General features: G+C 42.2%; 3 protein-coding genes across 4 annotated transcripts in view; all 3 read left to right on the forward strand.

The window, feature by feature from the left end:
- Positions 1-219: 219 nt before the first annotated feature.
- mob1a (MOB kinase activator 1A) lies at positions 220-7,555 on the forward strand. Of its 2 annotated transcripts, none has more exons than XM_086173607.1 (6): positions 220-374; positions 1,036-1,202; positions 1,431-1,524; positions 3,414-3,547; positions 4,721-4,884; positions 5,337-7,555. In XM_086173607.1, the coding sequence occupies exons 1-6, from the start codon at positions 361-363 to the stop codon at positions 5,412-5,414; spliced, it is 651 nt and encodes a 216-aa protein (XP_086029733.1). In that variant the 5' UTR covers positions 220-360; the 3' UTR covers positions 5,415-7,555. The 2 variants fall into 2 exon arrangements, with proteins under 2 accessions (XP_086029733.1, XP_086029734.1); XM_086173608.1 differs by having other exon boundaries at positions 1,039-1,202.
- A 781-nt stretch (positions 7,556-8,336) lies between these two features.
- Positions 8,337-15,584, forward strand: trafd1 (TRAF-type zinc finger domain containing 1). Its single transcript, XM_086173525.1, has 12 exons — positions 8,337-8,698; positions 9,087-9,242; positions 9,351-9,486; positions 9,755-9,808; positions 9,900-10,335; positions 10,863-11,126; positions 11,323-11,387; positions 12,259-12,510; positions 12,730-12,868; positions 13,177-13,387; positions 13,496-13,553; positions 14,545-15,584. The coding sequence occupies exons 2-12, from the start codon at positions 9,208-9,210 to the stop codon at positions 14,581-14,583; spliced, it is 1,689 nt and encodes a 562-aa protein (XP_086029651.1). The 5' UTR covers positions 8,337-8,698; positions 9,087-9,207; the 3' UTR covers positions 14,584-15,584.
- Positions 15,585-17,535: 1,951 nt separating this feature from the next.
- smtnb (smoothelin b) overlaps positions 17,536-27,230 on the forward strand; it is a 45,652-nt gene continuing 35,957 nt past the window's right edge. The window contains exon 1 of the mRNA XM_086173524.1: positions 17,536-17,836. Coding sequence (XP_086029650.1) covers positions 17,786-17,836 — 51 coding nt within the window. The 5' untranslated portion in view covers positions 17,536-17,785. The remainder of the gene's footprint in view (positions 17,837-27,230) is intronic.

The raw sequence follows: 27,230 nt of genomic DNA on the forward strand, positions 1-27,230 counted from the left end.
GAGTCTAGTCGAGAGGACGTATCTATGGATGGCCAAGTGTATGAATGTTTGCTGAAGTTTCAGAACAAAAGGCCACTATGATCGATAACATTTGGAAATCGAGTCACGCGTGGACGCTGTGATCTTGGAAGGGTGGTCGGGACTGCGTGTAGACGCGAGTGGGCGCCAATCTACAGCTGGAGGTGGTTCAGACGACCGACGGAGGAAGAGCACTCCCTTGATGCGGTTAATGTTAGCCTGAGCGAGATTGTACGCAGGCAGTCCTCCTCCGTGTGTTTTTTCCCCGTTAAACTCGTTTCTTTTAGCTAAAAACAGAAGTTTGGAGTCGTAACCAGAGTTTCCATCGACCGCGCCGACAAGATGAGCTTTCTATTGTAAGTAAAGTTAGCAATCGGATGCTACGTAAGTTAGAGCCTGTTAGAGCTTGCAGTTAACGTTAGCTACAAGTTCCAGCAGGGGAAGTGACTTAAAACGAAGACACCGTAACGGAAATTCCGTTCAGACAACTGTCTTTTTGTTTAGGAAGAAAACTTAAAAAAGTATTTTACCTTTCTAATTATTCCCCATTATATATGGCCGCAATGTAGTTGGCTATTGTCTCCCAGCAACTGCCAGTATTAACTATTAAACTACGTGCTAACTTGGCTAGCTTTGCGGTTATCGCTAGCACAGAGTTTTGTTAGCAGCCCTTCCCGTCTTTTCAGAAAAAAAAAACTTTAATCATGTGGACAGAATTTGTATTCATTTACGCACGTTTGTGTCTACACACAGTTGTCCGCCTTCGTATTTAAACGGTGCTGTCATATTTTTGTCTGTCATGTGAAGTTTAACTATATTACATATTGAAAAAGCTCGAACAGCATCCCGATTTCAAGATTTCGCAACAGAAATAGCGGAAGCGAAAATGTGTCATCATTTGATAAGATTTGCGTCATTTCATCGCCAAGTGGTCTTTTTTTTAACAAAACCGTGTATAAGGCCCGCAGGTAGCATATACGCAGACGGTTGTTAAGCCCCATTGATGTTTCTTTCCAGTAGCAGTCGCTCATCCAAGACATTTAAGCCGAAAAAGAACATCCCGGAAGGCTCCCATCAGTATGAGCTGCTGAAACACGCCGAAGCAACCCTGGGCAGTGGGAACCTGAGGCAGGCTGTCATGCTCCCCGATGGAGAGGATCTCAATGAGTGGATTGCAGTAAACAGTGAGTGGATGCATACAGATATCAAAATGCAGTTGTCCGTAATGAATTCCCTGGTATATCAGAAATGTGTATGTCTTATCTATGGTAGTTGATTTTATATCACAATGCAGGCCACTACACAACTGCCCACCTTGTGAATAAGATCTGGTCATGTCAAAGTGACAGCGTTCAGCTGTCATTATTAGTAGCGTCTTGTTAACAAAACTATCACTAACTTGTCCGTTTTAGCCGTGGATTTTTTCAACCAGATCAACATGCTCTACGGCACCATCACGGAGTTCTGCACTGAAACCAGCTGTTCTGTGATGTCAGCAGGGCCAAGGTACCTCTTGAGCTTATTTTGAAGTATATGCATTGTATTTCTTGAGACAAATGAATTGTTTTTAAAACGAGAATGATCATTAGTTTACTTGTTTTTATTTATATGGTAGAAATCCGGAAATGAAAAATGAAATCGTAAGCAACAGAATCACCATCTATAAAACCATTTCTCTTGTGAATTAGTAACTGTGCATACTTGTTTTCACTATCGGTAAAAGAAACTCAAAAGAGAACAAAAAAACTAGACGCCTGCCCTACATCACCTGGCTCTGTGTCATCAATGACAGTAATGATTACCACTGCATATTTTAGAGAGCTGTCATGTAACAAGGATACCCCTCCTTTATGCTTTTCTTGGCATAGTGAATTACAAAGACAAATGCAATAGTACATGTTACTTTTCAGTATTAAGATTGTAGAAAAAAAACACCTAATTGGAAATCAGTGAGTGCATCAACATGCAGTAAAAATGAATAGAAATAAATGTAAATACTGTATTATTCGCACTGTAAGGTGCACCTTAAAGTCTTTAATTTTCTCAAATCAATGGTGCGGAAATGGAGGAAGCAACAAGATGACCTGTGCCAAGTAAAGAAGACTAAACAGAGTTTCTGAGGAAACAAAGCGAGTTGGCTACAGTGGGAGGACAAACTTGAACAGTGGGTTGTTGAACAGAGAGCAGCAAGTAGAAGCGTCTCTTCAATCACTATTTGAATGGAGGCAACAGCGCTAGCTAGCAACATGAACATCAATGATTTTGGAGGCGGTCCTTATTGGTGGTTTTGTTTTATGAAAAGCTTTGAACTGTGACAAATGGAGTTGGAAAAACATTCTTTTCGATGAAGGCGGCGCAAATACCAGTAAGAGCTACCGTTACGGTACCTTATTGTGAATGCACTCTCTTGTTTTTGGAGTGAACGGAGTTGTCAGAACACTGATTTGTATTCTATTAATGAAGTTTGACTAACTGACTTATCTGACTGTTTTGAAGATATTCCTTTTAGCGCAGCTTCATCTAGTGGATTCATAATGCAACCCCAGCCACTACAGTACTTTCTATTCTATGTGCCTTCTAATGTGGTGAGCCCTATATATGAACAGGCCATTCATTGAAGGTGCGCCTTATAATCCAATGCGCCTTATTGTGCGGAAAATACAATACAATTAAATACAAATACAATAATTTGTTACCATACAATTTTAAGATTTGTTCTGATATTTATGTATCTTACAGCTGCACATTATTGTTAAGTAGCTCCACTGCACTATCCACTTTCTGCTGTGTGCGAAATGGAAATGTCCCCAATGTGGGATGATCAAAATAAGATTCTATTCTATAGTCTAGAGGAAGACCTGAGAGAAGATTTATGGGCGTATTGAGAGAGGATATGAAGGTAGTTTGTGTGAGAGGAGGATACAGAGATGTTAGATGGAGAAGGTTGATTTGTTGTGGCAACCCCTGAAGGGAAAAGCCAAAAGGAGGAGGAGGATTTGAAATCTGAAAAAGTGCTTGTTATATGTATATATACTGCACCAACTTTATCTACACACACACACACACACACACACACACACACACACACACACGCGTGTGTGTGTGTTCTCCATCTAACATATTTGTGTGTGTGTGTGTGTGTGTGTGGTAATATACAAGAACCTGCATTGGGTTTTAGTGGCTACTATTTATCTGTGGTCTAGATTTGGCACTTCCTCTAAACTCCCCCTGCAAATAGTCTGGGAGATCTGTAATCAGCAGGAAGAAAACAGGCTTCCTGCTGACTGAGCTGACATCAAGAATATGAATGTAGCTAATCCATTTCCTTCTTCTGATCTTTTTTTAGAAAGGGTAAACACATCTCAATCACACCAATATATCTCCTTTGCCTGCAGATATGAGTACCACTGGGCCGATGGTACCAATATTAAGAAGCCTATCAAATGTTCTGCTCCCAAGTACATAGACTACCTGATGACCTGGGTGCAGGATCAGCTGGATGACGAGACACTTTTTCCTTCCAAGATTGGTGAGATTTGGCAGAATTCACAGAGATGTTTTCTTTGCAAGCTGAGGGACAATTAAACTCACTGCAGTGACTTTCTGTTTTGGTTTTACATTTGAAGGTGGGAGTTATGTACATAAATGACTATAGTCTAGACAGTTCTCTAGTAGACCAAGCATCTCCATACATGTCTTTCCAGTCAACAATGGCACCCTCCCTTGATCCTCAACTGTATTTTTCATTTTTAACAGTATTAGGAATGTGATATATTTCTTAATTTTCTGGCTTATTAAGCTGCTTTATTTTCAGTGAAGCATATACATTTTTGGGCTTAATGCCCCTGTACCAGTCACCTGCCATAGATCATCGTGTGTTGTCCATTTAGATAGCAGAAAGATGAGTGACCATCATTGCAATATACAGATTATAGACTTTGGATTTTTCACTGCAGTATGTACTTTGCAGTGGTTGCTTGTCCAGCATTGCTTGTCTTTAAATGTGCATGTGAAAGTTTTACCTTAATATTTAAACCGAGTCAACATTATAAATCTCAAAGTTCTTATTTAACTTTAACCCAGTTAGACGAGTGCAGAGGTCACACAACAGAAAAGGCGGTATGTCTTTCCAGAGCTGTCATTTCTAACTCTGTATAGAGTTTGTTACTACTGATTTGTGTACTAATATAAAAATTTAGTTATGCAAACAACTGTGCAAAGTTTCCTGTGTGTTAGCCTATGTGTTGAATTCTAAACCAAACATTTTAGTTTCCTTCTTTCTAAAATAGCTCGTCATATAAACAAACTTATCAGAACTAGGCAAAAAAAGGGGTCACTCAGACTTGGCCTTTTTTTGGCTGTCATGCTTCGTCTGAAGGTTAACATCCTCTTTTGGATACTGGAGTTACACTGGAGGTATCAAAAGCCCAAAGAGAACTTAATAAGTGCTGCTTACTTAAACAGCTTTGAGTTTTCATACAGAACCACTAGCTGTAAAATACAATTAATAATAGTATATGGTAAGAAGCTGTCAATTCACCAGGGACAAGAGGATAAAGGTGTTGCTGTACTTGTTGTGTTTGCAGGTAGCAGTGGTGTAATTAAATTACAATAATTTACTGTCATTTAGAGAAAATATTGGTTTGAAATGCAACCCTTATCCCTTCAAGATCAGCATTCCTCACCATATTTTGTCTCACAGGAGTTCCCTTTCCTAAGAACTTCATGTCTGTGGCCAAAACAATCCTGAAGCGTCTGTTCAGGGTTTATGCCCACATCTACCACCAACATTTTGACTCGGTGATGCAGCTGCAGGAGGAGGCTCACCTCAACACCTCCTTCAAGCACTTCATTTTTTTTGTCCAGGTGAGATATTCCAGACCCAATTTACAAAATGTCACTGGTGTGGGATGTAATTTGGGTCAAACGCTTGCTGGAACAAATGCATTGCAATGTAAGGCTATTTGCTTCTACTTAACACGGTTCGACTAAATTAAATTACATTTTATTCTACTGATGAAATGAGTTTATTTAGTGCAATGACTGAAAGGCTTGTAGATGTTGCTTTAAAGAGCAACTTAGTGCAAGCACTTAAATGACTCATGTAAATGATGCCGTTGCAGTGGTAACACAAAGCTCAGAGGAAAAACAGACCGCCAAGAGGCACATTACACTCAATTTCTGCCTCAACCATTTTTTTACAGAACTCAAACACTGCCTGTCATGAGTAAGAAGAAATTGCATGAAGAGTGTCATTTTAAGTTGTTTTGATTGATGAATGAATACATTTTTTATTGTTATTATTTTTTTCTTTGTAGGAGTTCAACCTTATCGACCGGCGAGAGCTTGCTCCCCTCCAGGACCTGATCGAGAAGCTTGGATCGAAGGACAGATAGACATTTCATGAAACAGCCTCCTTTTTTTTTTAGGGCGTTTTCACACCCACCCTGGTCAGTTAGGTTGATTCGGACTCGGCAGACCACGCAAACAGTAGCAGCTTCCATCTTAGATAGAAAGTTGAATGAGGGAGGAATTTTTCCTCCTGTATGTACAGTCTTTCTCCCAAGTCAAACTTATTGGTCCACCTGTAAGTGGTTGCCACAGAGATTGCAGTGATATACTGTACTTTGGTTCACTTGTATCATTCTGTGGGGAAAAATGACCTTAACTGAAAAGAAAGCACTCCAAAGTTTACAGTGATTTGCACCAGCACAAACCAGCAATTGGTGTGAAAACGCCCCAAGTTTCTTTTTCAACATTGTCCCCCTTTGAGACCTCTGCTACCTCCAACTTCTGGTCTGAACTCTTGAAATGTGTGCCTTTGTCTTTTCATTTTCTTCCTCCTGAACAATATGCTGTACTTTTCCTTTTATTCATTCGATCATCTTTTATGCTGTCTTTGAGCCTTTTTTCATTTTTGCCTGTACAGACCACATAGGCTAAAGTAACACAATGAACTAAACATTTTTGTTTTTCACAAGATTGTGTTTAAGGACTCTCGAGATGCCGCCTGAATTTTATATTTGACCAGGGCCATTAACAAGTAGGGAGAAACCAGTTTCCTTCAAGGGTCGTTGTATATTGTTTACTGTTTGATAGGCATTTTTGTTGCATTTTAAAAATGACTGACCAAAAATTGTAACCTCACCTTTAACAAAAAAAAAAAAAGTATCACCAGTGTTTAGTGCAAGTAAGAAGTTGCCTATTCAGAAATGCACCCAACTAATGGCTGTCTCTGATATCCCACATGTACGAACATAGTTTCTTATCATCTGTCAAATGCAAAAATGGGCATCGATGGGCTGTTGGAGATGCCTCTTTGCCCCACAAATACACCATGTTTTACTGCATTGTAGCTTTTTCAGTTTGCTATTGTTATTTTGAATTATTATTGGTATAATTTCAAGCATCTCTCATAGATTAGTAATTTTAAATAAGATGCAAGATTTTGTTCTGTAGGGACACTTAATATGCTGTATAGTTATCATTAATAGCCACTTAAGGTTTTCTTTATCATCGCCCTATAAAGGAGTTGTATAGTTGAAAAAACAGCTGAAATAGTTTAATGTGAATTTTTTGCATAAATTACATTTTCAATCTTTTTTCTGGTGCCGATAGTTTGTGGAACTCTGGATGTTAGTTCCCTAAATGCTGGTACTTTTTTTTTTTTAAACTTGAAACCTTTCTCCCTGGTTTAAGACAATAGAGTAATAACTATTGCACCTGTGCACAAATAGGACGAATGACCTGAGATGTAATTAGTTTTCCCACAGATGTTTTAATAAGTAACTTGGGCTGTAGCAGCAGGGCTGTTAGTACTGCCATCTTTCAAAAAAATGAATGCAACTGGGACTTCAGTGTTTTGTTTTTTTTTTGTTTTTTTTTTTAAATATGTGAACAAGGGAATTTGACACATCCTTTGGACCTGAATTCCTGTTGGACAATCATGTAACCAGTGAGACAGAAGAAACATTAGATTCCTGCATGTCTCAAGGAACCAGCCAATGTGATGTGATCAGGTGCATCAAATATATCATTTCATAATGTTTTTTAAAACTTTGTTTTAATTTAGGAACAGATTGGCAGTGCATATCCGTTTATAATGATTTCTTAATAACTATTTTATTAAGATGACTTAAACTTCAAGTTTGGCTCCAATCAGTCTCACAAGTAGACACATGTCAAGGTATTTGGCATGATCTGGTTATATTTTAGGATTCCATTTGAATGTATCATTTCTCAGATTTAGTTCCTTATTCTAGCAACATATTTGTCTCAGTTTTTTATTTGAACTTAGGGATGAATAAGCACAAGGGCTTTGAAGTAATTGAAAAGTTTACTAAATTAAAAGAACGGTCCAGTCCTTGAGTGGCCATTTGGATGAGGAGGGGGTGCACAGATGTATGTACTGCGTCCAAAACTTTGCTGTAAATAAGATCACCATTTTATCTGAACAAAGCTGTGCCTTTACAAAAATGAAAATGTCTCTTATGACAGTATTGGTGGATTTAAAACTCAATAAAATACTAAAAGACAACACAGACTTCCTTTTTTATGATGTAGACTGAAGGACTAATACTGTTAGCCCAACACAAATTGTAATGTTTACATTTAATTGTGGAAGACATATTGGTCTCACTTATACGGGATTCTTGTTTTATATTTTTAATCAAACAGGATCATCACCATTTAAAAAAAGAAGTCCACTATATATATATATATATATATATATATATATATATATATAGAAAGGTCATTTCTTAAACATGATTTACAAGGAGGATTGGAACTAACTAATTAAAACCAAGGTGATGACTTTTGTGATCTACACACACATGACTAATACAGCCAAACTGCTGATATGAATTTCAAATACTTATCAAATCCACTGACATTTATAGATAAATTCGCCCAGATCTTAGGTTTCTGCTTATTTAATTCGACATGTTCACCCCTTTTAGTTTTCTCACTAATTGTTGATGTAATCCGAAGATAAATACATGTTTCCCACGGTCGAAAAAGTGAAGGCATTTCGTAGTCACCGGACAGGAAATAGGTGGCATGTATTTGTTCATTACCTAAAATCACACGGCAGTGGATGTCTGATTTTCCCTCTTTTTGTGTGCATTTTCATTTCTTCCTCTCCTTCACTCCCACCTCTCCTATAAATGGAGTCCGCCGGTCTCCGGCCGAGGCCTCATTACAAGCGCACTGTTTGTCCAGCCAATCAACGTCGTGCCTGCGGAGGAAGATGGACACACGGGATCATAAGACCTCCGTTTTGTCTTCGGGTTAGCGGTTAGGACAATATTACGGAAACGACAACTTGCAGATTTCAGAACACTGCTATCAACTATTTTCGCCCGGGTCCAAATGGCTCAACGTCATGACCAGTATTGGGTTTGATCAGACGCGGAGGGAGGGTTGATATGTTCGTGGGCAGCCTGAGAGGCTAGGCTGCGGATATAATTCGCCCTTTTTTCTGTGTGTATTGACAGAGCAAAGAGGAAATCTATTTCTTCGGCTGTCACCGCATATTTGTTTTCTACGACTTTCCGTTTTAGTACATTTTGGTATATAGGTGTTACTTAACTGGCAAATGTAACCCCCAAGACGGATTTTTGCCCGGTGACCGAGCTGCAACCCTACGGACTGAGTACCCCGTCGGTATGACAGCCAGGTTAGTTACAACACAAGTTATTTAGCAACGGCTAAGCTACAGGCTACGGGAAGGCTGCTAACAGTTACGAGAACTATTATATCACATAGCTAACCAAGAGTAACATTTTAACTACTCAGACGTTGCACGGCTCTATAAGAACACTTTTTATCCAGTTTATAAATGCTTGTCGTCTGAGATTTACGCTGAAGGCCACCGTTGGCAAGCTAACATTAGCTGCGGAGTCCGGGTAAGCAGGCGAATCGGAAGAGCTGTCAACCAGTTTTCACGTGCTAAATACGATAGTGTTTAACGAAATGCCTAGCATATGTAGGGCTGTTTATAGTTGTTTCAATGTAGAGACAGTCGATTAGGTCACAAGCTAACATGTTTTGGTTGTCTTTTGCAGAAAAACTCATATCAAACAAGGGATGAAGCATTAAGTCGAATTGTTTCCTGACAAATCAGCCAAGCCGGGATGTATCAACAGTAACCATCGTCACTCTTCGTGCTCAAGCTCCCGTCAAGCCATGGCAGATGAAAACACTCAGTTCTGTGGCAACTGGTATGTGTGAGCAAGTTAAATTGAGTGATTATTAAATACTGTACATGAGCATTAATTCCATTTGTTGATCTATTGAAAAACATTTTTCAAACCCTTTAACTCCTTTAGCAAACATGAAATTCCAGAGGCAAATTTCACCACACATGAGATCCACTGTCGAAGAAACATTGCGCTGTGTGACGTGTGTCAGGAGCCGGTTCCCCGGTCTGATCTTCAGGAGCATAAGAAGCAGGAGCACACACAGGTATCATGAGAACAATGTGAACCCTTGTATGAGATTTCTGCAGCAGGCGTGTTCCTCATTCAAGAGCACCAACACAATGTTAATTGTGTTCTGTATGCATAGCTTGGAACAACAACACAGCATCTGCCTATAGGCTCAGAGGCCGGCTGGTAGTGGAGTGGAATTCTAATGATATATTCTCATACTCTCGGATTACTGCACCTTACTGTCATATGAAAAACCACTCTCTTTTAATTTAACCACCTTTTAATTTTGTTTTTTATTTCAGATTTCATGCAAGTGTGGTTTAAAAGTTGAGAAAAACCAAATTGATGTTCATCAGGTATTTGTAGAGTGTTTCTTCAATATCATAAACTCATCCATTTTGATAAACATACATGAATTGTGACTCTTTACATATTTGTCACATGCAGAGCTCTGAATGTCCTCAGCGGCTGATCCCGTGCCAATACTGTGAACTGGAGCTTGTTTTCAGTCAATCCAAAGAGCACGAGGATTATTGTGGCGCGCGTACGGAGCCCTGTCCGCACTGCAAGTGCAATGTCATGTTGAGAGAACAAGCTATGCATCCAATCTTGTGTGGAAGTTCCACACCACCCCAAGAGAGGAACAACAGCTGCTCAAGTCGTAGTCCAGCAGAACTGCACTCTCCAGAGGCGTGGTTCGAAGCCCACTCTATCCGAAACCTCCTGAGGCCCCAGGAGAGAGGCCCCAAGGACAACAACATCAGCGCGGCAAAGCTTCAGGCTTTTCCCCGGGCATTCGATTCCAGTGTTTACAACAATCTAAGGGGTCCACAAAGCTCTGGAACCTGGAAAAACACTACCCAGAGAAACAATTTCAGCCACTGTGAGTTTGTTTATTTGTATCTATCGAAAAGTAACCCACATTTTCAACACCTAACTTGCACAAATTCTGATGCAGTGACGATTTTTTCATTTGTCTGTTTCAAACAAATTATGAGTTTATATTTGTATAGGTTGTAGTTTGTGTCACATGATATTCAGATTGACCAGGAAAATGTACCACGGTATTATAAATGGGCTTAAACTGAAGTCAAGTAATGACTTAAATCGACAGATGATACTCGTGCTGTATTTTTTCACTCTTTATGTTTACCAAAGAAAGGAAGCAACAAACTGACTTGTAATTTATTCTGTCTTATGCGTGTCACAAGATGTTTTGCCTCTTTTAATGCATGCTAGTGTGAACCTCAAGGTCAACAACAGATCAGTCAACCTGCTGTGCTCGCTTGTGTTCACATTTTAATGGAATTGATTATGTAGTTATTTTCAGCCCAAGTATGCATATTGTTTTTAAAGCGTTAACTTCCTGTGCTGAGGTTACATTGTTACTACCATTTGTTTTCCTCGTAGTGCTGGAGCAGAGTGATCTCATGAGTCACAGCACCAGTGGATGGCCACTTAGTGGTCAGACTCAAGATGAGGATTCATCTGGCCTTGACTACATGTTGGCACTCAGCCTGCAGAGCGATGGGGAGTCTGTAGCCGGTGGGGTAGAGTCCAATCCTTGGAGTGATATCTGGGGCGACATGATTGGAAAAACATCTAGTAGTTCCAACAACAACTACCCAAACTTCACCATGGGCACAAGTCCAGTCCAGGACCATGATCAAACAGGTGAAAAGGATGTTGATATACACAAAGTTAGTTATCGTATGCTAGTTTTGTAGCAACCGTAAGGCTGGCAGGATGTATGTCAAGCCAGGTCTATGAATATTTCCGATTGGTTGCACACAATTTGTCTTGTAGCATACAAGGGTAGCATAGAAAGCAGTTCCTGAATTTTCACCATAAATATATATTTATCTTACAGATATAATGCTACCATGTGAGTTTTGTGAAGAGCTATTTCCCGAAGAGGACCTCATATTGCATCAGGTTTGAGAAGTAACTCTTTTTAGTTGCTATGTTTCACTATGTTTTCACTTAAAACACACTGCTATATTACAGGGTATACATTCTTAACTCTCACTGAACACAGTGATTTATCATTTTTGGCACAATCTCTCAAAACATAGGCGTTAAGGATTTGGATTTTACTCTGTACTTACAAACAAATTAGTATATAGGAAAGAAGGCGCCATGATACATCAAGGATTCTGATGTCTGCATAAGTAGTATATCCACAGTTATGACATCATCTCTACTGGTATATGCTGTTAGAAATCAACCCTACAATAAGAATATTTAATTGGTCAGTATTTTGCTCCCCATGTTCATTTTTTGTTTCATTCAGTTATACAATTGTATGGAAAAAAAAACCATTTGATTATCCTGAAATCCTCGGATTATGAAGCCTTGTGTGTTAAGTATTGGTTCATACAATTCCACAGGAGTTTTGATTTGCAAATACTTGCTCTAATTTTAAGCCAATTTATTGAGTGTAGGCAAGCATTTCATGACGAAAGTAAATGCATCAACTCTTTGTAAATATACCACCAATTAAATTCACATGGCGCCCACGAATGCAGATTGATGCGTCTTGAGGCCAAAATTTGTGTTCTGCATCACTGTTTTGCAAAAATTCACTAAAATACCTGTATGCAAACAGTTTCGCAAATGCATTCATCTGTACTTGTTGAAGACTTTTCACAGTGCAGTAGCAGCCTTTTTAATACCCGTCACTCATCTTCCTCTCTCGTCATAATCTCAGACTGGCATACATCTGTACTTGTTAAAGGCTTTTCATCGTATATTTGCAGCCTTTTTAAAACCTGTCACTCATCTTCCTCTCACGTCGTGATCTCAGACCGGCTGCAGCCCCGCCTCGGCCTTTGCATCTTTCAGCAAGCAGCCTTCTTCTCCGCCGAAAGAGCACAGGAGTGCATCGGGTCTGATGCCCAGCCTTCCCAACACACTGGCTTCCAACATCCCGACTTTCCCCCGCTCGGTCTCCCCGGCCTCCTACAGTCCACCAGCCAGCCCACTAGAGGGCGATGTGGTGATTCCCTGTGAATTCTGTGGGATTGCTCTGGAAGAGGCTGTTGTGTTCCATCATCAGGTATGCAATTTGTGTTGGATTCGTTCAAAATTCAGACAGTCTACTTTTTTTGTATTAGTGAAAGCATTTCCTGTCAAGGCAAGTTTGAAATTAAAGCTCATAAATAAAATGTTTATCAAGCAAAGAAGTGGTTCAAAAACACAGAAAAGAAAGACACACGCTTTTAATCTAAGTATGTTTTTTTTTTGTTTGTTTTTTTTTTCCCCCTCCTCTCTCAAGGACAAATGTGATCTCCGCCCCCCTACGGCCATTCCACTTAATAATATCACAAAAGCCTCTATTAAAAAGCCACTGAGCACCGCCAGGGACCCTTTTCCACACACATCTCCAGATATTCAGAGGAGGATAAAGCACCAAGGTAATTTTCAATCTTGAAAAATAACTTGAAACTTGAAACAAAACTTCTGGTGACTGTTTGATAAACGTATTTCATTGTGTAAGTACAGAATAAACAAAACGTTTCACTGCACAAACAAGCAGCGACAAATAGTATTTGTCACAACACCACTAAACATACAAAATCAGTTGGATTGTATTCTGTGAATTCTCCTCTTCAAAGATTTTTTTTTTTTCCAGACAAATACCGGATGTTCCTACGATCACCATGCGTATCATTTGTTATTGTATCTTTGTATATTTATTAATTTGTGTGTTTGTGACACTTAGCTGAATTCCTAGGTGAGGACTTGGGATTGAACAGAGACCTAACTCTTGGACAAAACCTAAGGGAATGGCCGAGAGCCTACGCCGGACTTCCTGGTCAAAGGAAAAAGTCCAACTACGAAGCCTCTGGAAGATCTCCGCACGGAAGGGACTCAGAAGGAGGTCCATCGTCTTTTCTCGACACAGAGAAATCTGGATCCGAGCTGTTAAAGGGGCAAGTCAAGCAGAGGCTCGCTTATTGATTTTTAATTACTTGTCATTGGTTTGTTTGTAACAAAACGAGAAAAATAAATATTGTACTTTGGGTGTGTTTGGTCGCCAGACTGCATCTCCCAGAAAATAAGGAGGGACGAGCAAACAGGAGGAGTCCAATCGCCAAGGTATGTTCAATCATTTCCTTTATGTCCGTCCACATCTGTTCTTCAGCTGCGAGTGTAAAGGGGTGATTCGGGGTGAATTCTGTGTATAAAAAATACAGTGTTTGGAAAAAGTTGCAAGAAAGAAAAGAGGCACAAGAATCCGTATTTTACACTCCCAGTCAACAGGGAGCAGTATATTATTAGATTTACGGTGCTGTAAATAACAAAGAGATGCTAAACTTCCCCAGTCTGAACTGAAAGGCAAATTTCCTGCCAATATCGGTTTTGAGTTGCGGCACAAATATTTGAAACCATAGATGCACGCTGTCCCGTGTAGGTTGATGAGGACAGTCGCTCGTGTGGCTCCATCGTGCTGCACAGACTTCTTTCCTCTTGAGTTGCAATGTGTTATTACTAGACAGTAATTACAGGCGCCAGCTTGTTTCAATCCCTGTTTATTTTAAGAGTAAATAAATATCCAAACCATTTTTGCTTTTCCCATCTGAACACTAGTGTTTGGATATCAAGTATTATTGTTGACAGATTCAGGAAATAAATTCACAGTCTCGCTGAAGTGGGGTTTTGAATGTGCAAAGAGTCTTTGCTTTTGCAACCATGAAGAGAACCTTTAGAAATATTAATGAGCTATAGCTTTATTGTTAAAAAAAAGAAAATTAATTGCTTCTTTACTGAATAATCATCAGCTGAGATGAGAATCTGTCTCGCGCTCTTCGGAGGACACTTTATGTAATGGAGGATTTTTTTTAATGCTGCTTTGTTTGTCTGTAATTCCCAAGTTTGGTAAGTGAAGGCAACACGCAGCCTAAAATCAGTAATATTCAGCCACTCAGTTGTAATTTGTCTTTTGAATGACCATTCAAACAACACGGTGTAAATTTCACTTTGGCGTGGAGTTTCCCTTTTAAGGCATGTCGAAATATTTTCTTTGGCGCAGCACCCTCATTTCTTTTCATCTGGGAAAATTCTCTATTGTACTTTTTTCCGCCCGCAGTTGCCCAAGAAGCAGAACGAGGAGCAGCAGGAGGAGTGAGAGCCTGGGATGTCTGGACAGAAAGATGTACCAAATTTCCTTCTCTGCTTTTCATTTATCCATTTGCACACTTACAAGTGACACATACTACAAGTGCCTGGTTGAGTAGTAATATCTTGCATTTGACATTTTGGTTAATTTTACATTTTAAGGTTTGGGCATATATATATATATATATATATATATACCCTTTTATTAAGACGTGTCCAGCTGCAGCAGATAAATTATAGCATCTTTTCATTTTTTGTTTAGACTAATTAACATCATTTGTCAGTTGTTTTCACCAAACTTCAGATAAATGAGTTTGTGCGTTATGGATTTGTAGCATTTGTTAACTTTATGAATTAATGAACGAACCGGTTGTCACGACTCCTGTTTTCAGAAACGCTGGCGGTGTTTCTCAGTGGTCCTGGTGGTTTTTGCGCGTCTTCATTTAACCTGAAGCACTTTGGAAGTTCATTTCAGTAAAAAAAAAAGGGCTTGAGGAATCAATTTGATATATGTACACATCTTTTACCAAGAAATCATTCTATGTCTTTTTATACTGTTAAATTTGTCTTAATACCTTTTAGTAACATTTTGATTATCCTAATCATATCTCTAGAACTTTAGCGCTAAGTGATGTGTTGACGATTCGGTTTTCAATGTCTTTTTGTCAAGTCTTCTTTAAAGTAAGATGAAACTTTGTGCCGTTCTTCTTGATAGAACCGAAGGTCACATCATGTGCTTGTCGCAGTCGTCGCTGTTACAGTTAACTACGTGCCACAGATGGTTGAACACCTGCAGATTATCCTTTTTAGAAATACAATACGTAGATTATTTTATTCATAACAACAGCCAGCGGTGAAGAAGAAGAAGAAGAAGAAGTAGTGAGTGAAATATCCTGATCTGCTGATTGGTCAGACCCAATGATGCTGGTAACGTGTCAGTGATCATCCTTGCTGTAGAGCAACGGTCTTGATGCTCTTTGTCTGGTGAATATTAAACATTTCATGGCTCAAGTCTGTTTGCCTGTGCAGTTTCAACCCCTACCGTTGACATTCTAGCCGGCCAAGGCTCTTCGCAGGTCTATCAGCCGTGTTGAGATCTTCCTGCTTGTTCTGTCTGGTGCAGAACAGGACGGGCAGAAAATATTGCAATAGTGCTCTATTATTTCTGTAGTATTTGACCGAATGGCGTGCGTGTGGACTCGCTGTGTCAGTCGTACCGATTCATGTCCCACATGTCCTGGAAGACGTCTGACCACGTTCCAGTCATGGAAAGAACAAGAGAAATTGAAGGGGGAAAAAAAAACAAAACAAAATGTCCTAGGAAATCGGGGGCTGTCGTCTGAAAAATGTTTTAACCTTCAGGTTTTCTATCCCAAGTTGAGCTCAAGTAGATTTTGTGTCAGAAGTATTTTGAAAAGTATGATAAAAATGCTGGGGCATTTTTTTTCGAACCAAAAAGGAAACCTATTGGTTGATGATTTGACTTACATCTTTTTTTCATTAGCGTGCACTAGACAATGTTGTAATTCTATTTTTCTTGATAAAGTATGGTGTAATCATGCAGAAAACTTGTATTTCATTACGTCATCTGCAATAATCTATGAGATGAGCCCATGTTTCCAGCGAGTTCTGTTTTCAGTCATTCCAACTTGACATAATCTCTCAAAATATTCTCTTTCTAAAAAAAATAGATTCTTTCATTCCCCCTCCTGTAAGAAAATGTTATAATAGATGATTATATTCACACATAAGGACTAATGTGGCCATTTATCTTCCCAATAAAGTGATCTTTGAGTGTCATGTATGAACATCCTCTAGACATGAGGCTTTTATTTTAGAGCCTACATTAAACTCCCAATGTATGTTTCTTTTTCTGGGAGAAATCTCAAATAACCAGATATTTTGTCACTTTGTATTCTCAGAATCAGAGGACATTGTTGCAAAGGGAAAAAGGGTGGGCACAAGGGGTAGCATAGTAACCTAGAGCAGATCCAACATTTATAAATAAAGGTAAAATAGGATAAAAAGTGGAAATAAAGTGAAAAATAGAATGCAGTGACTAGCATTTGTAAATAAACTGTACATCTGTGTAAACTTTTCTTCATTTTATTTAAAAACATTATTAACCAACATTCAAAAGTAAGATGTCTATATTCTCGTGTTTTTCCTTATATGTACATTTATATAAATTAGTGGTAGATAGAAATGATATACAGGACTGTATCAGAAAATTAGAATATTGTGAAAAAGTTCTTTATCTTCTGTAATGCCATTACAAAAACAAAAATGTCATACATCCTGGATTCATTACAAATCAACAGAAATATTGCAAGCCTTTCATTATTTTAATATCGCTGATTACGGCTTACATCTTAAGAAAACTCAAAAATCCTATCTCAAAATATTAGAATATCATGAAAAGTAACTTGTTTTTTTAATTGCATTACAGAAGATAAAGAACTTTATCACAATATTCTAATTTTCTGAGACAGTCCTGTATGTAACATGTCACCAATTGCCTTGGTGATGCTGTTAAAGCTCGTAACATTCCACCGAACCCCACCAGAATAAGAAACCAGGACATGGCCTGCAAAACGGGCCTGATCTTGCGTGTATAAATAAACTGGTATCATCACCAAAAAGTACACCAGTGTGTGAAATATTACACATTTTTGCAAGTTGGGCTGTAAAAGGACATACATTTTAGACACCGGTCACTTGAATGTGAGAATTTTTGTCGGATTAAAACAGCAAATATTACTGCTACTGATTCTGAATTGGGAATATCTTGTATTTCAGTGTTCCCTAGGCTGGATCAGCGGCACTAATCACCCCTCATACCCGCTGCTTCCTTCCTCCTCGGAGCGGCGCGCTTTGAATTCCCGCCGGGAGCCGCCGGCGGCTCGGAGGGGCGGGTCTTACACCTTTCACGGGCAATCCGCAGTTCAAAAATCGCCTCTCGCGGAAAGCGTGGTCGCCCGTTCCTCCTCTCACCGCAACCCGAGATTCGGCGGACGAAATATGCTCCCAGCGACCGCGACCCGTGTACATATCCGTTTGTTTTAGACAGCGCGGTGGATAAAACTAAAGTGGGAAAAACGCCGACGTTCACCGCTCGCACAGGTGATCCACGTTGTTGGCGGAGGGCGCCACTTTCCACCCGCTCTGACCCGCCTGCAAGCCCCGCTCCTCACCTGCGACCGGCCGGGAACATGTCCGTGGAGAGTTACTCGGCGCTGGACGAGCCCTCCCTCCGGGCCCTGGTGAGTACCGACGCTTGAAAGTTTCCGAAGTGGGACCGCTGTCGTGCTCCGGGTCCGGTACCTGCCCGGGAAGAGGGGGGGCGACTACTTTGTTTGTCTTTGAAAATTGTACACCTTGATATTAACAAGGTGACTGCTTCCTGGTTTTCTGTGCATTTGCATGACATTCAACCTCAAAGAAGCATGTTCATACATTTTAAGCTGCTATTGCACGCTTAAATTTGTTGCATTTATTAATCTATTTTACTTCCCTGCCTGCCTATCATCCAATATTGTTATGATAATCAGTGTTTATAGTCTTGTTGTATTTGCCCCCCCCCCCCTGGCTGTTTGGGGACAAAGTCTGTGCCAGCTTGTGTTTCCATCACCGCCGTCCAACACAAACACAGGGTTTATTTGGGGTCAGATTTGATTAGAGCGAGTCGGCAATGACCCAGAACATGTTCACGCCAGTCATTCGCATCCTTTCTTTTTTTTTGAGACATCCCATAACCGATGGTATTTTCAAATGATTGAATTGTTTGTTATGATGTTTCAAAGAAATGCCGCCGTGAATGAACCATCCTGGTCATCATCTTTGAGGCAGGCGAGGAATTTCCTCCGTTTGACTCCTCCATCAACACGTCCGTCTGGACGGATGGTTTCGTATCGTATAAACCAGAAGATGATTCACAGTGTGACAGAAAGTGTCAGGATCTAGACATGATGTCAAGTACGGTAGAGATCAACATGAATCGTAGTCGACTCTCCCATTAGTCACGGCAGAACTATTTTCTACGGTGGAGGAAGACTAAACATTATGAAACGGTTTGACGGAGACGCCGATGACTCGCGGTGACACCTGAACATGTAACATTTGGGAAAACACAAGCTTCTTTTGTGAATCTTCTTCTTCAATGGTCTTCTTAGCCAATCACCTTCCAGTACTAACCATCTTCTCTCACACAAAATAACTTCGAGTCCTGTTTCCCGCCATCCTGGTTGCAAGTTCCAACCTCAGCATCCACCGACCCACATCTTCACCCTCCCTCCTCTGTCCACGACCAAACCATCAGACGTTTTATCTCCTGACTCCTCCCAAGTATACACTGAAAAATTCCATCGTGCTAATTCAGTGAAGAATCAATATTTGCATGGACGTGACTTCCAACAAGGACGCCGTCGGATTGGTTTCTGTGTCCAGCTTCTGTTAAGACGTCTTGACGATATTTGCGCTGTCCGGGTTCAGCTGCCGGTCTCAGCGTGCCGTCCGACGTCTCCCAAGCCCGAGTCACCTTCAAACGTGGGGTTCAAAGGAGCGGTCGACCCCAAACTCCACCCCAACCCTCTGAGATCCCCCACAGATCAGCCGAGAACGGAGCGTTTGTCTTGGAACGGCTTGTAAACATCTGAGGCTATTTAAACCTCGTCCGTTATTTCCCGAACCGCGACTCGCTGGCCAAGAATCACAGAGCTCGGCACTTATAAATCAGCTGAAGGACAAACTTCCAGTACCGGTGACATTATCACGGTGGGAGAACGGAGACATTTAAAGGAAGCTGATTTTTTTTTTTTTTTTCCCCTCGAGCGGGACGATTTAGTGTCAGGCCGAGAGTCTGGGCGCTTTCATCGCACACTTTGGCTTTATTTAAGGAGGAAGAGGCGGCCACGAGAGAGGAAGGAATGCCATTGTCGTAAAAGCGCTGGTCAGGATTGGATGCGCTTCCCTTTTCGGGATACGACGCCGGCGTCAACCTCCGCCCGACCTCGGCGAAGAGAACGAGTCCTCCCGTGAGTCATGAGAACTCAGTTCGGGAAAAAAAAAAAAAAAAAAAAAAGAACGATGGCATTGTCCCGCGACCTGCGGCCGCACAATAACATCATGCAGAACTTGCAAGCCAGGAGATTTATCAGCATGTGACCCCCCCACTCCCACTCCGACCCATCCCTGAGTCACGATCCCGTTCCGCCCCAGGTCAGCGAAATCCCACATTTTTCCTGATGATGTTTGTGGTGATCCAAGATTTCCACAGGGGACGTGGTTACAGAGGAAACTGGTGGGACCCATTAGCCAGAGACTGTGATGAAATATTCCTCAGCATTTAAAGAAAAAAACAGTTCAAGAAGCTTTATCATTTTATTGACTGTTTGTAGGATGCTTTTGTTGTTAAATAGCAGTGTCACAAACACCCACACACACTCCAGATCTGTGTTGTACTTAATGAACTTAACAGTCAGAAGGTCACAGGCCGGCCTCCCTCGCACCTCTAATCCTGTCTCTGCTCGTCTATCCGAAGCAGCGGCTGCCTCTTCCGTTGCTCATTTAATCCTCTCCATGGCAACGAGGAAAAGCATTTGCCCCCCCACCCTTTTTTTTTTTTGCTTGGACTCTGCAGTTATTTGAATATCCTCCAACGTAATGGCCCAGTGTCCCATTTTCTGTGGGAGTCGGTGCAGGACTCTCGGGGCGGCGTTGGTGGTGGGGAGGTTGTGGGTCACCGTGCTGGATAGATCATCAGCCACAGAAATAACAAAAAGCCGCTTAACTCCGGTTCGGAGAAAACCTCTTTGCGAGCCCCCGTCACTCAGAGAGATCTTATCGGCTGACGATAATCACTCGGTGCGGTGTCTCACGGCAACGGCGGGGAGCGTCAGACCTGCAGAACTGGACCGGGGCGTCTGTCACTCCGCAGCTCTGATAATTAGCCACGACTGAGGTGCCGCATCTCACAGAGGCACACTTTCCTCTGTCATTACAGCTGATAGCCTCCAACCGCCCCAGGGGGATTGTGTGTGTGTGTGTTGATAAACAACTGTCTGCTTGTACTTCTTGTTTAAAACAATAACAGAAGCCCCTCATATACATTTCTGAGCCCTCAATGGTCATTTTCTAGTAACCATGTACTAATTACGTAGAAAAGTAATGGCCGTCCTCATGGTGTCTTGGAACTTTGAGTAATTTTAAAGTGGATCAGTGGCTCAGTTTCCCAGGTTTTTTATTTTCATTTTTAAATAAATTTGCTGTGGGGGGGAGCCCAGATGATACACTCCATCCCTTTCCCAGCCCTGATCTGACCTCCATCTGCGGTTTGCGTCCTCAAGGCCACCTCCGTTGAAAAGCCTGACAGACCGGCCTTCGGCCTTCAGACCGCTGCTTTTCACGAGCCCAGAGTCCCAACAGCACGACTTGTAGCCCTCCTACCTCCCCCTCCCCGCCAGCCGTGAGATCTCGGTCCTCTCCCTGGTGAGGAAGAAGCATCCGCACATGTTTTCTTTTTTTTAAAAAAAAAACAAAAAACATGTGCGTCTCTCCTCAGCCCTGGGTATTTTACGGCCCTCCTGGACTCTTTTGTGCGCTGACAAGAACTCGACAGCGGCGGCGCGAGTGGAAGAACGGCTTTTCTTTGTGGGCTCCGTCTGTGACGTCCCTGTCTTTTCTCCACCCAGGAGACACTTTCCCAAATGTCAGCCACATCATTAGGACGAAGCGCTGTTGTGTAACTCCGGCGTGGGACGGAGTTACAAGAAGCTGTCAGTGGGGAATATGGCGATGGAAAGAAAGCTCTGGTCTCTATCAGTCTATTTTCAAATATCTGATTTGAGTTCTTTCGTCCTTCTAGGTCCTCTGCTTAATGTTTAAGGCATGTAATTTACCAGTTTTATCACGATTAAAGCAAAAGTGAGCCGGCCAGAGCTCCGTTGGCGTCTGCGGCCGCCGTCCTCTTCATAGCAGATGGATGCTGTCAGCGGCAGTGTTTTCCGAACGAGCGCAAAAACGCCGCCCAACGCCGCACATCTTGGCCCGACCTCTGATCCTGCACACCCACACACACTAACAACACACTGCTTCCTCTCCAGACCACTATTTCTTCTTTTTTTTTTCTTTCCTGCCCCTGTCCTCGGCAGGTGTGAGCAGGCAGGGCGCACACCTGATTCTCCCCCGCCGGGCCTGTCATCACGCTGACAGGTATTTACACCCTGCTCATTTTCGCCGAGCGCTTCCCGCACGATCGGATTTCAGATGCGTCTAGGCGCCAGGATGACGTAGAAACCGGTGTTCGGCTGCTTTTTTTTCTTTTTTTTTTTCGAATGACGAGGCGAGCGAAACGTTTCCAGGTTGCAGCTCCTCGCCAAATATGCAGCAGAGAGATAAGAAGTTAGTATGAACAAACAGGAAAGGTCGAGCTTCGGTATCTCTATATAAGGCTGGCCTTATTTAGCCTCGGGGAGAAGAAAGGGAGTCGTCTTCGACATGTAAACTCCCCAAATGCTAATTTTAACTTTTATTGCTCTGGGACAATACATTTGAATGAATGTTACGCTTACGCGGACTTATTTTAGCAAACACTTCTCCCACAAAGGGAGGTGAAATCAAGTTCAGCGTCTAGCGCCGTGCATCCCTTCGAAAAATTGCCCCCGCCTGTTTATTCTGAGTGGCGCTGGCACCTGAGGGATGAGGAGCACTATTTTATTATGACAGGAGCGAGAGCGGCCACTCATCTCACGTGTCATCTCGAAAAAGGCCCCGCGACTGAATAATGTCGGTTTAACACTCAGTGTAAGGTAAACCTCGCGGTTCTTTGTCTTGGTGTCCCTGAAGCAGCAGATGGCGGGGGGAAAAAAAGAAATAATTCCTGGTGTTTAGTGGTGTGCGGACAATTGAAGAAAATGCCCGGTCAGGCTGATGGCTGATAGTCCAGCGGTTCCTGCTCATTTAACAGCGAGCCTCGGAGGGGCGGCTTCGGGTTGAACAAACAAACAAACAAACAGGAGAAAAAAACTCAGGTTCCAACTCTTTAAAAACCCCATTGTTTGGCGTTTCAAGTATTCAAAAGGGAAAAAGTGAGACGTCTGTGTGAATCATCCAACCGGACCTGGACAGGAGATTTATTAGATCTCCACGTGCTTTACTGCCGGCTCGCTTGTGATAATAGAGTTTTATGCATTTTTTTTATGATGGTTTTGATGGTGGCAACGCTCTACACAGCTTTCCAGATGTTTGAAGCTCTCAGGAAACACTCAGGAAGTGCTTTATCAGCGCAGCATTGACCCTGCCAGTGAGTGTCGGCTCTTAACACACACCGATGGGAGCACGCGTAGATCCTCCTTTCGGCCTTTTTCAAAAAGCCCTTTTATTAAAGGTGGAGCCGCCGGCCTTCTTTATCAGCCCTTCCTGCAGCGGGGGGGCCGGATGACCTCGGTGCAGAGGTCGCCCAGGCGGCTTTTCAGAAATGCGACTCATATTTTGAAAACCTAAAAAACTTCAACTGAAACCCAGTAAGCAATTTTTCTGTTTGTTTTTTTTTTTTTTTTTTTACACTTAACCCGAATTGAAAACATCACTGCCAATCTAATTTCCTTCTGGGGAAATTCACTCATAACTCAAAATGATGCAGAGCTTTCATGCGTTCACCCAAGATCCCAGGGTGGAGAGGCTGGAGCCGGTCCAGGCTCCCCCGGAGCAAGAGGCGGGGCACATCCTGCACCGGCTGCCAGTCCAATGCCGGGCCTCTGGAGAACGTGCCATTTGTAGCCCAGGATCGGCAAAAGCCAGCCAGAATGTTTCAGCACCATTCTTTTTTTTTTTTTTTCAGATATTTTCTTTGTTGCGATGTGGCTCTCTGCCATCTTGGGAGAGGCGGGTCTGTAGAATAAGAAAAAGAAATAGGAGACAGCGAGAGATAAAGTTCATTGCGTGCAGAGGGGAAAACGCAAAAAGAATATGGAATCCCCCAGGAACGAGCCGCTTCCGCAGATCCAGCAGGAATTGTGCAGCGGATGTTGATGTTTTGCTTTCCAGCTCCGTGTTGATAATGCCGTGACATTCTCGGGATAAACACGGCTGATCTGTTTGAATTGCGAGCGGCGTCTTTTGCCTCGCAGGGTGCAAGAGATTTCAGGGGTCAGCGTATATTTTTTTGAGACTACACGGTTTGTCCGCTGCAGCTTCCTCTAGGGATTTTATCCCACCCTTTTTTTATTTGTCAACCCACTAAGATGCTGTGTGTAGCAGCATTTTGTTTTTGGAAGTTTCTTCCTCATCTGACCGTCTTACCGCCATATCTATGTCAACTCCCTCCTGATACTACTACGACTACTATCAGATATTCCAATTCCGAGGAAACTGATAATGACTTCTAATTGCGGCTGTTTATAGGCTGCTTGTGTCGGCCTACCGCGGGGTCAGATTTTGAAAGGCTAGACTTTGTGCATCACACAGGTTTTATAGTTTTTGAATGTTTGTTGTAGATGGGAGCAGGGTTTGAGCCAATCCCAAGTGACCGTGGGATAGGAGGCGGGGCTTAACCCGCCAGTCAATCACAGCCCCACGTACCGAGACATACAACTGTGCACCCTCCGATCCCACCAATGTGCAAGTTAGACCAAACAGGCCTTTTTTGCAGGTTTAAAAAATATTTTGTCACATATGCTTGTTTTTTTTTAAGCAAATTCCAGCTACCTTTTTTTAATCCGATCGTTTTCAACCCAACCCAACCCGAAACATGCGGATATCTCACCATGGCACAACCACATCGGCCCTCATGACGGTGATGTTATTTCTCTTTTGTTATGGTTCCAACCGAGCAAGATAAAACATTTTTATTGAAGCCGTTCTTACAAAAAAATGTAAGCAAGAGTAAGCATGTCTGCAGTCGAACTTTGCCATTGTGGCATGGGTGTTCAGAATAAGCTGAAACCTCCCTCCATGCGTTCACGAGGGTTTGTAGCAGAATGGCTAGACGAGTCTCTGACCTGCATCCCATACGATCAGTCAGACGGCACTAAACGGGTCGAAAAGGTCTAAAGCTACTTTGAAAAGATTGGGAAAAGACTTTTTGAAATGATTATCTCACACTTGCTCACATTTAAAGACTAGTTTTTTGAGTTTGAAGTATCAGCCTCGTCTCAGACTGAGATTTTACAAAGACCCTGAATCTTACAGGGTCACTATTTCCAATACTACAACTAGATTCGTTGAGTAGTTTGCTCCCACCATGCAATACATCCACCAGGTATTTGCAGAGCTTCTGCCATTTCAGTCCATTGCTTTATCTTCTCCACTCTTTGGTGATATGTTTGGTAGTTGACATCGTACAAGCGGGCCTGTTCTGCCCACAGCGCCACCATCCACTCCTCTTTCCGGACACTCCATATTGATCTGGATGTCCTTCGTCATTCACTTTGTTTGTCAACCGGGTTTCTTTTTCCAGTTTTGTTTGAGCTCATCTATTGGTTGTTAATTGTGTTGCGTTACCATAAAGACTGAAAGACTTGCGATGATATGAAACATGTTTGATGTTATCATAAAGGCCAAGATTAGGTGATGACGCAAACGGGCTAAGACTTCAGTAAAACTCCTAAGATTTCCCTCCAACTTGCGGTTTTTAGTATGCGACCGTGAAAATCGTTAGATGGGAGGCCAGCATATCAGAGGAGAGCTGAAAAATGGCAAAACATTTATTTAGCTGCTGTTGATGTGACGCTTTTGGTACGGTGATCTCGTATGTCCCGAGGTCTGCAGCCAGTGACTAATCTAGAGACCGTTCTTAGCAATTTGCTAGCCGAAGCGCCGCTTCCCTGCCTCAATGACTCAAGCAGCCTGAGTCAGGGGGCACGTGGGGGGATCGCTGTGGTGTCACGGTGACCAACCAACACCCCAGAACCGAGAGGAAAGCCATTTTTGAAGAACGGATCTTTGTTCGGACTTGGAAATGGCTATAAAAGTACAAAATCCAAGTAGTGGTGGTCGGTCTGTGGAGGATTTGAAGACACTCTGGGAGCTACGTCATGTATTATAGCAGTTATTGGGCAAACAGGTTGCAGGCATATACAGTGATGTAATGACGTGGCTCTCTGGCAAACCCTAGAATGGAAAAAACAAAGTGGTTCTCGAGAAGGGTTTTGAGTTCAAATGCAAACTGGACCTAACAGAAAGTTCCCCGTTGAGGGAGTTATACTTTGCATTGATCAATTATTTTCCACGTCAGGTCAGATGTATCGGCTGAGCGTAGATGAAGCTGTCAGGCTACGCAACCGCCAAACTTAATGCGCTACTGCACCTCAGCTCAGATCTGCCGTCAGTGCGTCGTTGCAGTTGTATAGGACGCCGTCGGAGTCCCGTACCCCCTGTGACCCGCCTGCATTCCTCCATGTGTCCTGCCTTTATGAATGCTCCTTCAAGTGTAAATGGGGACAGTGTTTTCCCAGGTCAGGTCTCAGTCTCTGCACCGGCATCCAGCAATTAGCAAAAAAAAAAAAAAAGTAAGCTCCCCTACACGTGCAGCGCGCTCGCTGTGAGCACGTTGCCACATGTAACGGTAATCTGCCTCTCCTTGTATATTTCACAGGTTTTGTCTTGTTTCCAGTCAATGGCAGCTCAATGTGCGCCGCCGAGCTTATAACCTTGAGCGCGGTTCATTTCTTTATTTTCGCAGCCGAGAAGTGAACGAAACTCCCTCTCCTGTCAGGACCAGAGTGCCTTGCAGGACTCTCGTGCGCGCCAAACAAATTCCCATTTTTCTGCGTGTGTGCGCACACGATAAGCACATTTGGCTTATCGTGTGCACGCGTGAATTTCCTGAGGTGCTGAGAACTGATTTTTACACCTTCCATGTGAGACTGCTTGCATTATTTTGCCAAATCGAGGTAATAGTGAAGAAAAGTTAAAAGACTTGGTGATGACAGGGGTATTGAGATTTTCTCATCCCTCTCGATTGTTTGTTTGTGTCGGTACCAGCCGGGACTCACCAATGGCAGCTGGTAATCCACTTCGGCTCTGCGAGAAGGAGTGTCTTATGTCCTTATAAGGAAAAACTCCCTCGTGGACTTGACACAAGTGCGTTTTAAGCGCTGATCCGATCTGTTGCTTGGCTGCACTCTAACCTCGGCCCGCTCTGGAAATGATTACTCCTCGTATTTAAGCACAAAGCAAAAGAAAAAAAAAACAAAAACACTTTAACCCCGCTACCCTCACTCGTGACCGACACAAACAGAGACGTCTCACAGAATACGCTCGCTCTCCTCCGCCCTGAGGAGAAAATGGGCGTCACGCCTCAGAGTTCAGAAAGTGGAAAAGAGTTAGGGTCGCGGGGTCACTACTTTGGCCTGAGGTGGACAGGCAGTGTAACATTTGAAAAGAACCTGCATTGACTATGAAATGCAGCCCACTGGGCAGGGCCGGGGCGCTAAAAATAATAAAAATAATGCTTTTTTTTTTTTGTTATATAAAGTTGTTACTGTACGCTTAAGGACACCATACAGACACATATATATATATACACAAAAATTTAAAAGAAACAATAAATATTAAAAAAAAAACAATAAAAGTGACAGAGTGGAATGAAGAAAAAAAGAGAGGTAGCATTTGGCGTTAATGCCCCACCTTTTTTTTTTTGGAGTTTGTACAATATTTCTC

Source organism: Fistularia commersonii, chromosome 26, assembly GCF_037954325.1.
Source record: "Fistularia commersonii isolate RoL2024-O1a breed Wild chromosome 26, RoL_Fcom_v1.0, whole genome shotgun sequence".
Classification (NCBI taxonomy): domain Eukaryota; kingdom Metazoa; phylum Chordata; class Actinopteri; order Syngnathiformes; family Fistulariidae; genus Fistularia; species Fistularia commersonii.